Source organism: Equus przewalskii, chromosome 7 (genome assembly GCF_037783145.1).
Source record: "Equus przewalskii isolate Varuska chromosome 7, EquPr2, whole genome shotgun sequence".
NCBI classification, from domain to species: Eukaryota; Metazoa; Chordata; class Mammalia; order Perissodactyla; family Equidae; genus Equus; species Equus przewalskii.
Window position 1 is genome coordinate 64437445 of NC_091837.1, and position 12749 is coordinate 64450193.

General features: G+C 35.9%; 1 protein-coding gene across 2 annotated transcripts; it reads right to left on the reverse strand.

Annotated features, from left to right (window-relative positions):
- Positions 1-322: 322 nt before the first annotated feature.
- On the reverse strand, positions 323-10565 carry SYT4 (synaptotagmin 4). 2 transcript variants are annotated; one of them, XM_008525757.2, is made up of 4 exons: positions 10089-10565; positions 6305-7119; positions 4455-4575; positions 323-3092 (listed from the first exon to the last, which is right to left on the reverse strand). In XM_008525757.2, exons 1-4 carry the CDS (start codon positions 10120-10122, stop codon positions 2785-2787), a joined length of 1278 nt encoding a protein of 425 aa, XP_008523979.1. In that variant the 5' UTR covers positions 10123-10565; the 3' UTR covers positions 323-2784. The 2 variants fall into 2 exon arrangements, with proteins under 2 accessions (XP_008523979.1, XP_008523980.1); XM_008525758.2 differs by having other exon boundaries at positions 4455-4572; positions 10089-10549.
- Between the last annotated feature and the right edge of the window lie 2184 nt (positions 10566-12749).

Below are 12749 nucleotides of genomic sequence, written 5' to 3' on the forward strand. Positions count from 1 at the left end.
CCGTCGAGGAGAGTGGTATGGCTTAGAGGGGGAGTGCAGGATGCAATGAAATCCCTTCACTTACTGCCCATGTGAACTTGAGTCAACTGCCCAAGCTCCTTGAGTTTCAGGTTCTGCTTCTGTGTAACAGGGATAATAATATTTGTCCCAGATGATTGTTATGAGGATTAAACAAAATAAAATAAGACATATGGAAGATGTTGGTTCTGAGTCACTAAAGTTCTCTAATCTATGCCAGGAGAGTTATGAGGGAAACCTGAGTTTAGATAGAAATAAGAGAAGCCTTACTACAGAGTCCATTGGCAGAAAGTTTGCATTGAAATGGTTTGGGCAAAAGCAGCAATTTATTCATGTCTTACAAATAGGGTCTTACAAACATCATACAGAGCTGGCACGAAAGAACAGACACCACCTCATACACCATGCTTCCTTCCAAGTCACTTCTATTGAGTTACGACATGAGAACAAGTCAGTTACCGAGTTACACAGTTCTTCAAACAGGAATACCTCCCCATTAGGGTGGTTAGGTTGGTTAATCAGACAAACAACTAATTTACATGTTTCATACAGTGCAGGATTGGTAACAGAGTTCAAGATATTCACATTGATATTGTAATGCATTATAAAACGGTACAATTTTCACCAGTTGATGGGATTACGCATGTCCCTGCCTGTTTCAACTCCTTTCTAGTTTTGCTTCTTTCTTTTCTTAAAAGCAGTTGCAAATAGTTTTACTCAACTTTTCACACTCAAAAACACTGTAAGTTTTAAAAACTAACAACTATTTACAAATGATTCCTTGTAATTTTAAAAGTAGTTCTTGTTGGTTTTGCTGTTCCACTTTAAAAAAAAAAATCACCCTTCTCCCACAACCATACTTCACTTGGTACCACCATTAACATTTGGCTGTTGTAAAGGATACTTAGAGTTGACTTCTCACAATGTTTTAGAGCTCCAAAATATATTATATTCCATGGCCCACGATACCAAATATACATACACAAAAAGGCCATTTGACTTCCCCAAACCACACACTGACTACAATTCATTTCACGTTGCTTTCACAGAAATGCTAAGTGGACCAAGATGCTGTGAGGTGAACTTGTGGTAGAATGATGACAATGATTGGAGAATATTCGTTTTTAATCCCAAAGTCATCTTAAAGCACAAAAAAGAGGTTGGTTTCCATTTTTGTACATATAGAATGTAAAACATTTTTTTTACATTAGGCATAGTCATAAAAAGCATGTATAAGTTGTTTTGAAAATGCATTGTCATAGAATTTACAAACACTGTGATATCAAACACATTCTCAAAAACTGCTAAAGTACCGACACAAAACCTGACTCAAAATGTAAGTTTTTCAGTAGACTTCATTTCTAACTTGCATATTTAATAGTTCAGCTGTACCCGAGTTTCACTCATACGTCTCTAAAAACTCACGTGTTGTAGCGTTACCTCAAGTTAATTCTTTCCAAATGATCACAGGGCTCTGCTTCACTCTATCACATTTTTAATGAATTTCAGAGTCCTGACGCTTTAAAATGGTACAGAACACAAGTCTATAAACTGTTCCACAGACAACAGCTCAAGATAAATTAACCTAGAAAAGCTAGTGAAACATACTTTGTTGTGCTAATTTGACAGCCTAAATATATTTTGTGTGAACATATGTAAATTATATTAGGCTTGCTGTATAACTATTTTTTTAGTCTTATTACTGAATTTGTTGGTTTAAGTAAATGCTTTCTATTTGGCAGTGGTTAAAACTTCGGTCTTTTTTGTTTGTTTGTTTCTTTTCAAATAGTAGCTTAGTACTTTCTGGGGGAAAACAAGCTAAATGAAGACTTAGTTATCCATGCCCTCTCTGTGTACAAGGAGTAGCCTTGATCATACACATGTATACTATACATATCTCCTATAAGCAAACCGCATTTCTAATTGGACTTCTAGCTGAAGTTTATTTCTTTACCCACTAGCTAATTCAACAACTTTCACAAAGGTAAATAGGGCCTTTTTAGACCACACTGACACTTGTGACAGGCAATGAATAATTCAAGGCCATGGTTCTTATGTGAGATATTTTATAACACTTTGACTCACATACAACCTTAGGGGGGAGAAAAATCATATTTCAGTCACAGTGTTCTCAACTCAGCCCTTTGATAAAAAGGTTTCTCAGCTTGTTTACTGTCCTTTGGAAACAAACCTGTTAGTCCTCTTGTGATAAAATTGTATCAAATAATTACAAACCAAAGAGAAATGACCATATACTTTTATATGCAGGACAATCATTTGTACATTATGTAATTAATCAAAACAAAGTAGAGAACACTTCTTTAATATCTTTGGATTTAAAGAAAAATACATTTTCCCATTTGAAGAAAAATGGATGAATTTTCATAAAAGAAGGTATGCTTTTCATTCCTAAATCCTAACAATCACATTGACTTCCAGTGACTTGTTCTGAGATCATCATCACATAAACCACATCCATAACCTGGGATTACAGGGCAGTATTCATAAAATGCTTGATTACTCTTATTTATATCACTGGTAACCTGCAGGGAAAATTGAATATCTTATGAAAATTCACCAACTTTTCTAATAAAGGGGGAAATTATCATGATACACATTTACAGTTACTTTCTGGTCTGCTAATTCAACCCATTTCTAACAAATAAAGGTAGCTTGCTGTCACAAGCTTGCAATCACATATTGGAAAGAAAGAAAATTGCTCCCCGCCAAGTAAAAATCATTAAGTTCCAACTCATGGATAGGATGCTAACCATCACAGAGCATGTGCCACTTGGCGATTTGTCTCCTGGGATAGTCACAGATCTCCTTCCAGTGCTCTCCACCGGTTCCTTCTGCTGCTGCTCCCAGGACCAACCGCCCGATCACCTCATTTCGGGATCCTCTTTCGGAATCCAAAACCAGAAACTCAACACTTATCTCTTCAAGACCCTCGCAAGGAATATCAAACACAAACAGTTCATTGAAGACTGCATTGGGGGTGCATTTCTTCACATGAGTCTTCTTTTTGGAGATTCTCTTTCTGGCATGGTACAGGTTCACTTTAACATAGGGATCTGTGATGGTAAACAACAGACATTACAAGGACGGAAGCTGACTGAAGAGCTGATCTCAAGATAATGGTGCCCTTAGAGATTACTGCATCCCAGTAAAGTGTGATTACAGTGAAAATAAGTCAGAAAAAAGTGAAAATGTAGATAAAGCTTGGCTTCTCTATTGTCAACAAATTGAAAATAAGTAAGAACATGCAATGCAAGAAAAAACAGTTGTTCACGAGAGGATGGGAAAGGAGCTATCATGGCAGGAGGAAGAGATAATATAAAGGGGAAGAAAATAGAATTTTCTAATGACACATGCTGATTACTAATAACTCATTCTAGAGAATGGGATAGAAGGACAAAACATTAGACAATATCTAGCCTTACTAAGTTGCATGACTTTGGATGGTCTCTCTACCTCTCAGAGCTTGAGCTGTTTTTTTCTGTTGAACAGGCATTTAGAATCACAGTAGTAACCTCCTTTTTGGCTTTACCTTTTCTGTGCTTCTTTAGTGATCTGCTGGGTTTGCTTCCTGTTTCCCAGTGTTGACCTTCCCTATGTCACCTACAGTGTGTGGATTTTAGGATCATGCTACTTTATCACAGATTTAATTACATTATTTTTTCTGGTTGCAGCATATAAGGTAATTTTAGCTTCCTAATCTAAACCTTTAAGACCATGTATTCAATGTCCATTATCAACTGACAATAATAATATAACTGGATGATATTTAATGAAGTATGCCTTTCTAATCCTCACGGTCTCTGTCAACATAAGTAGTACGTTCAGTTTGTATAGAGTTTAAGAAACATACTCAAGGTTTCTATGCTAAGAAATGGAAAGGTTAGGATTTCAACTAAGATTATTTTAACCCATAGGTCATGCGTTCTTTCTCATCTTGCTATACAACAAGGTACTATTTTCTTTACAAAATTAGTAACAAAACTAAAAGCTAATTCTTAAAGCAGATACATAAGGAATTAAAGGAAACATAATCAAAGTGTAAGGGTAGGCAGGCTCATTTAAAATACTAAAATTAAGAACTCTTCTCCCAAAACTTAACTTGATTTCTGTTGCTGTGTTTTTGGCAATGGCCTCTCACTTCTGCATTTATCACTGCTTTCTGCTTCAACTCCATCCAATCAGACACCTACGATGTACTAGTTTTGGCTTAGATCTTAGACCTACGTAGTTTTCTTCTTCTTGCTAATGACACTGGCTCACACTAGTATTTTATAAAATGAGGAACAGAAAAACAATCTCATCATTTGTGATTGTGGTTAAAAGGTAAATGAAAATCCTGATTATGTTAGCTGTTAACTATTTTGCCCAATGTATTACTTGTACACTGAGCCTGAATTTCTCAGAAGCATTCTTACCTGAAAGTCCAGACACGTCAGATTTCGGCAGATGTCGAGCTTTCAAAACAACCACAGTGAGAGTATTGGTGGTGGACTGATAGCAGAGAGAGATCAGTAACTCACCCCGTCCTGAAGACTTCTAAACAAAGAAAGAGGTGCTATAAGTATTTTTATTAATTTTTACTTTCAAAACTTGATCTTGATATAACATTTTAAATCAATATAATAACATTGTTATTTTAATGTAGTTTTCCTACTTATTGTTATTTTAATATGCTAAGGAATCCAAGCGTAACTACAAGCTTTTGGGCAGTATCATCGCCTCCTGAAACAACTGCCTGCCATCTTGTGGTCTTTTAAGGTACTACAGAAGGTTAAAATTTGCAGTGAGTTAGCCACACCCACTACTAGAAATGTTTAAATGGATATTTAGAGTACAGCCTACACAGAGGTATCTTTTAGCTTTTGCTTTTTAATTAATTCTCTACTTTTTGAAGTTATGAATAGTAATAAAAGTTGTCTAATCATTTGAATGGATCTGTGTAGGTAAAAATGACTCGTGGTAAGTTTGATTTGAATTCAAATTCTTTAGCCCTGACATTACTGGAATTTGAGTTCAGACCAACTGAAATTTATTCTGACCTTCACCATTCTCCTGGCCCAGAGGGCTAATGGAGTTAAAATTTTCTGCTCCCAGCCCCTACCCAAGGTCCTCATTTAATCCAAGAAATGAATAAAATATTGGAGAGAATTGACTCAATTTTTAACGCTTTTTTTGGACAGGATCACAGGATCTTTCTTCGTATGCTACTTAGATTTTACTGTATTTATACTTTGAAGACGTTAGATAAGATGACCAAGAACTCTAAGTACAAGTTTTAACTGAAAGTAACAAAATATAAACTTGGGGTTTGATAATAACTGAGAATGATGGCTGGCCAGAGCTCCTAAAACTTCAATATATATTTTTACAAAAGCTTACATGGGGTAACTGAACGAATAAGTACTCTAAGAAGAATGAGAGTGGGAACAGATCTTTATTCCCACTGTGCCACACTAAGCAGCAGGGTATCTCAAACAAGCTACTTAATGTATCCAGAGTGTGACTTTCGTTAACTTCAACAGAGACAAAGGTGAGTATGTGGTCAAAATGAAATTCATGGTATTCTATAAAATTACGCCTTATAGACAAAGCTATTCTGAAATAGTAACATTGGAATCAATTGAGTTCTGTATTTACAGTGAAAATAGGATTAAATTTGATTAATTGATGTCTTGTCATTTTCTAGTAATCCCAGAATTACATCAGTAGTTTAACTACAAAGGCAGAGTAACTCACTTCCTATTATACAACATAAACATGGACATTTATAATTCAAAATGATGTGATGTCTCTTCCTTGAAAAGCAATTCTATGAAAAGTCAATACAACTTCCAAATCCTCAGGATGAATTGATTTAATTTTCAATTTCAATTTCAATTTCAAATTCAGTTATGCTGACTTTGAAACGTCTTTGTTAACTTGCTTATGAATAAGAAATATTTGCCTGCATTTTAGTTTAAGTGACAGGTATTCAAAATGCTTACAATAGAAATCAACAAAAATATTTATATAAATGATATTTAAGTATCCGTAAAGGATGCCTATGTGTTTTATATTATTAAAATACTTTAAGCATTTCGGTTGTGAGATTAATCTTCTTTAGTATACTCTATTCCCTTGCTCCCTATTTAATTATGATAAATAATAATTAAATATGGTAAAGATGATATATACAAAATTTATCATTTTAATGGAAACCCCCTAGAAACAAAAAAGCTGCATAAAAGATTGTTTGTAATTACTTTAAGCACTAAAAAAGAATTACCCTAACATTTCTCTTGATAATCTCTCTGTTCATTAACGTCTTTCCATCAGTTAATTCAATGCCTGCAAGAGGAATAAGGACTTCTCCAATGATATCATCTCTTGAAAACCTGTCAAAACTCAAGATCGTGAAGTGCAAGGCCAGCTCTTGGATCTGGGTGTAGGGGATCCCATAGAATGTAAAGGTCTCATCAAAAAGTGGGTCCAAGGTCTTTCTCAGAACTCTGGTTTTCACTTTATGCTTCTTCTCTGGGAGGATGGTCATTTTGATATACGGGTCAGAGGTCATTGACTGCTCATCCATGGCTGGCAAGCCACGGGCTTCCTTGATATTAACCACAAATGCTTTCTTCTCAAAGTTGTACTCTAAGGAGAAAAAGAGGGTTCCCAGTTTCTCTTGTTTCTCTTCTGAAGTAAGGGAAGTGCTAGACTTTAAGCTATCAGGGGAAATTGACTCCTTTTCCCCTTCTGAAAAGAGCTTTGGGGTTGCATTCTCCAGATCAGAAGGGCTGCTAGCTTTGACATTTGTTTTGGGAAAATTGCCATTGAGATCTCTCTTCTCAAGGTCGAGATGCAATGAATTCTTTGGCACAGCTGGTTTATTCTTTACTTCATTTTTGTCATCTGCTCCAAACTTCTTTTTGCTATTTAGGTTTTCAGGGTAAATATCAACTCCCTTTAGCACATGCACAAACTTATATGGAGGAGTCTTGTTAGACTTAGATGATTTTCTCTGACAGCAGATCCATGCAAACAGAGAGACCGTGAAGACCAGGCCAAATGCACTGAAGATCCCCACCACTGTGGGGATTTCATCTGAAAAATTAAATGACCAATAACACACATTAAAAGAGCAGAGTTGGAGATATGAACCTATCTGAAAAGCGTACTAGAGCTGGCAATTGTTGTAGGTTGTACAGATTGAATTACTTTCTGACTATTCTGGGTATAAGTTATGTACACATTTCGCATCATTTTCAGGAATAAACACATCCCCTGTGTGACACACAGAAACAAAAATACAGTATGCTAGAAACGTCTTTATTTCAGTAGTTTTTCATAAATAAAATGAAAAGATGAAACTGGGCCCGGACCAGGGATGGGGGGGGTGCCAAATGACCCTGACCTACCTTTGTTTTCTCCGATAACAAAAGTCAACTACAGCTTGATAGATCAGTACTAATTTCATTATGTTTTCATTGACATTTTGAGGCTTTCCAGAAGCATCAATTCTTACTGACTATAAACCTCTAAATACACATTCTTCAAATACTGAGAGATTCTGTATTCTTGGTAGTTCTTTACCCAAGATTCAAGCAGAAAATATCTAGGGACTCAGTGGTTCACTTAATTTTAAGAAATAGTGGAACATTATCTGCCATTGTCACAAACACTAGTAATTTCCACCCAAATTATGAAACAGCAGTAAAAGAAATGTACATGTATTAGGGAAAAAGGAACAAAAAAAGATGAACAACAGGATATTAACATTATATAACTTATAACACTGCAAACTCCTTGTATACCAGCCTGAAACTCCTCAAACACTGAATTATCTAAGGTACAAATTAATTACACCTAAATAGGATAAAAACCAAACAATGGTTATAAATGAATCATCATTCCTTCACATGTAATGAGAAGAGTAAGTAAGTATAGATAATTTAGAGTTCAGTTTTTTCCATAACTGATTTTTTCCTAGCACATTTTCACATGGCAAATGGTAATCAAATTGAAATTGGTGTTCTTTCCTTGAATGAGGGCACATTAACTTACTGACATTAGGTAACATTGATTATGCATGAAGCTTACCATGTTCCATATGTAAGCATATTTCTCCAAGAAATGATTAGTAATACTGTAAGTAAAAGCAGTATTTCTATATCTGGACAGCAGTGAATCAACTGAGTCAATGTAAATATAATCAAAGTAAATATAACTTCTGTAATATTATCTGCATTTGGTTTCATTCCAACCTGTTTTTTTAATGCCAAATAGTGGATAATAAAGTTAAAAGTCATGGTCAGGAAAGGGTTAAGTCTTGTTTAAATAACCCCTGGAAGAAGGATCTTTTGTTACTTCCCTTCCCCATCCCCCCAAATCTTCCGCAAATCTGCCTCATAATTACAAAACTGAACTCAAACAATACAAGATTAAGAAATGGAAATAAGAGCAGAAGTATCTAAGAAGATTTTAAAAAACAGACAGAATAAAACAACAATAAAAAATTCTAAAGTTTCATTATATCAAAAAGCTGAATCACGTAGAGATGAAAAATAAACCTTTGAATTCCCCAAATAGAAAAAGCAGTGATGCTACAGAAAAAGAATAAAACGAGAGCTAAAGATAATCAGCTAAACTTAGTATCAGCTTTTCAGTTTTTTCCTTCTATTCAAGTCTTTGTGAGGGAAAAAAAAATCCACTCTTGGGCTCTCTAATAATCCAAGCCATGGAGCAAAAGCAAAGTCATGAACTAAGGCAATTCTCTAGCCAACGCAAGAAGAACAATAACGGTAACAGAAAGTGATTTTTAAAATAGACTGGTGGCCCAAGCTACAACATATATTTCACTAGCACAGTCTCTGAAAATGCCTCAGTACCAGAAAATTTCTGATTTTCTAATAAGAAATTGGGAATAAGCATCACAACAATATAAACTCAATCACCCAATGGAAGGCTGTGAAAGAAACTCATTCCTGAATATAGTATCACAAAGTGTCTCTATTTAATACTTCTATCAAATGGCAAAAGATTCTCTATAACATGGAAAGACTCACCTACTCCCTATGTATTCTCTACTGATAAGATCTTAAGTTTTTGAGAGTAAAGATCTCAGTCATTTCATTCAATTTAATAACAATTATCATGCATTTGTAGATATCAATTCTTATTCACAAACTTCTATAAAATTCCTTGATTTTTTTTTTTTTGAATACTTGTAAAGTAAGTAAAACTCTGATCTCTTGTCTTTGGAATATAATGGGACCTATAATATTACTTTTTTATTTGAAGAAGTACATCTGATTTTATTTACTCAAAGACAGAAGGAGAGCAATGGTGCCAAAAATCTGGTATAGGAAAAGGGAAATTGAACTGGAAAATAGGAGTCCTAAATCTAGTTTCCAGCAGCTTTTAGCTAACCGTTTGACCTGCAACACTTCCCTCATCTCTCTAGGCTATGGTTACCTCACCTGCGAAATGAAATGGGCTAGGCTAGTTCATTTCCAATACCCCTTTAATCCTAGCAACATAGGATTCTGTATCTTTCGCTAGCAACGTATTTCAAGAACACACAAAAAAACATAGCACAGAAAAACATCCTTATGGTATCTGTAATAACACATACATTCCAACTCTCCAATATATAAGTTGTCTTATACCAAGATCAAACCCTTATGTAATCACAGAAACATTTGGCTTCCGCTAATAAGTTAAACACAGATTTATCTATAAATAAAAATCACCTACAGAATTAATGAAACCAGCAAGCAAACAACAGACCTCCTTTCCTTTGCTCAGCGCGTGCTGCAATTTGCAGAGCTACCTGAACATTTAGGAACTTCTTGGATGTAAAATCGCCCTAGCAGAAGGCAATTTTAAGGAGAAAGATACCAAGGAAGGGAGAAACAACAGAGATAAGTCACGATTGCCCATTTACTGTTCTCATTTTCCTTACAGATTAACTACCTAGGAAATCTGTATTCAACCATCCCGCGGAAAAAAACACAGCCCACCCCGGAGTATTCAAGGAACAACTGTGGTTATAAGTTGAGTAACTTGCTTACCAAATTCTTCCCGGCTGCTAGTGATCGGAGCCATTTTTTGCTGCGTGTTCTGTCCGAGGTGCTGAACGGAAAACTCCCCTTCTTGGTTCACTTGCCTGGATCTGAAGCGCCGGCTTTCCCGAGTGCTGAAAACAACAGCGCAGAGCCCGGGGGACCTGCGCCTGGAGCGGGGAGGAGGCAAAGAGGGAGGTTCACTCGCCCTCGCACAGTGATTTGCCACCCCTGTTCCTGTTTTGGCTCTTCTGAGAAGCTCGTTTCTGAGAGTCTAGACGTGGCTGAAACCCGAATTGACGCAATCCTGACGCTACAGGGTTGAAATCAGCACCTGCCCCCCCTCCCCTCTTCCCTCCAAGCCTCTCCTCTCCCCTTCCTTTCTTCCTCTCTTCTCTCCTGAGGATTCAACATACACTCATCAATTATTTTAACTGTTGGACTACTGGAGATTAGCTTTTCTATTCTGTGGACGCTCAGAGACACATGGAGATGAGCACAGAAACTCGTCGCTGTCAGTTCCTAATATAAAATCTCCTGATCCTCCAGATCAGTAAAAATGTGTCTGTGAGTTATCAGAATAATGCGATTTACAGAGGCGATTCAAGAGAAGAATAAGAAGAAATTTCTGCATCAAATGACCCATTGTAAAATGCAAGAATATATTTTCTATCTTTCTAAATTTTTCTTTGATGTATTATACCTATGTTAGAAAAAAAATTCTTTGCACATTGATCCATTTGAAATAAGACAACAGTTTTCCCATTATAATTACTTATTTTCTAATAAATCATTAGTTTAAACACTTTGCTGATGTTATTGCTCCATCTGTCTGTTGGCTCCCTTCCCTTTAATATCTGACATTTGACCAGTTAAAGTACTTAGGTACAGATGAGAGTAATCCCTTCTGTATTCAGATTCAGTTTCAGCTATGACTTTTGCAAATGATGAGACTGCTTCAGAAATGACATTTCTAGTTTAAAACCCCGACTTCTTACAGGTTTTTGCAAAATTGTTACAAGAATCAAACCAAAATCTAAAATGACATTGATTATTATTTTCAAAGGAAAACTTTTTTTTTTTTTCTGAACTGATGATGTTCCTGGGGCCGAGGAACTGGAAAAAATATGGAGTCAAATTCTGATTACTTTTAATCTGAAGAACCTGCTTTTTTAAAACAAATATTTAGCAATTTTCTGAAGGATAGAACTTAGATTGTAACTCCAACTGTCAATTATGGCTCCGCAAAGAATTCCTTTGCTCTGGAGCTCAGCAAGTAGTCAGTGTGTGTGCTGGGCTGGGGTATGGGGGGCACTGGGTAAGTCTCAGAAAGCTACTGTACAAGTGACAGGTTCCTGCACATTGGTGAGCAGCCACTCAGCGTCAGGACTGTGTCTAGGGAGAAATTGGCTTCAGTCTTTTGCATCATGGAAAATTTTATAAACCAAAGTCCCTTTTCTTTCCCTTTTTACTTACTCCCACGTATTTGGCATTTTAACAGTCTTATAAAAGATTGTTTTAACCTTGTATCTTCATGCTATGAAAACACAGAAACTAATTTACTGTATTTAATTTTTTCCATTGGCAGAATCTGTATTTTGTGTTCTTATCTTTCCACTTCCTTCAGATTACTTGCTTCCTCAGTTGTGCATGCACCAGGTGGGGTTATTTCTAGGAATAAACATCCATTAGCTAGAACAAAGAGCAATATTTGTGATGCATATCACAGGTAGACAAAATATATGGTGTAAGACTTACTAAAAAATGTGTGTTTTCTTGCTAAGTTATTGCTAACATATGGTTAATCTCATTTGTTGTAAACACAAGTACCTTATGTGCATGTTCTATATAAATTAGTATCTCATTAATTTTACCTTCAGGTGGTAAAATGCTGTCATCTAAAACCTGTCTAGATTGTTTAAACTGTTTCTACAGAAGCCCACCCCACCCCGGACTGTCTTATTTCTAAGGACACAGTGTGATAAGATCACCTCTTGCCCAGAGCTAATGGTATTGTAGATGTGGTAACTATTTCATTGCTTGCTTTAAAAACAAACAGAAAATAAATGTTATTAATTAAAATGTCAGAGGTTTCCCTCATTTTCATTTGATGAATAGTATGTTATTCACTGCCCAATCTCTTTAGACAAACTTCTAGCAGCACGAGATGAGGAGTGAGAAGCTGACCCAGCACAGAGGAAAAACCAGTAAGTTTCTTATGATCGAGATTCACACCCTACCACATTATCACGTAGTTCTCTTTAGATCCAGCAAACAAGTAATCAATTCACTGACGTGAGCAATACCACTCATGCAGCAGACTTGGGAGGAGGGGTTGTTGCTAGGTAACCACCTTTTTGCCACCCAAAACACACAGCCTCAAACAAGTTCCTGCCCTGGGAAACACAGACATTCTGTAAAGTGGCAGTGTTTACTTCAGAATGAGTCTCTGTTGAAGTGGCTCAGCGTTTACCCTAGTTCATTTCTGATTTCAAATGTCTACATATATTTTGAGAAACAATGCACAGAATTATTCATCCTAATTTAATATATAGCTTGATTTATAAAGTTTATTTATATAGCTTATTAATTATATAATTTTGTCTATATTTTCTTCATTCCCTTACTTAAAAATATGATTGGTGGATGTGTTTAGAACCTTCTGTTAGG

What these genes read in the sequence shown, in the direction of transcription:
- SYT4 (XM_008525757.2), bottom strand. Translation starts at nt 10,122, where the DNA reads ATGGCTCCGATCACTAGCAGCCGGGAAGAATTTG. An exon ending in TTATCAAGAGAAATGTTAGG is followed by an intron (nt 4,576 to 6,304) that starts GTAATTCTTTTT and finishes TTCTTTGTTTAG; the next exon opens with AAGTCTTCAGGACGGGGTGA. An exon ending in TGACGTGTCTGGACTTTCAG is followed by an intron (nt 3,093 to 4,454) that starts GTAAGAATGCTT and finishes TTACCATCACAG; the next exon opens with ATCCCTATGTTAAAGTGAAC.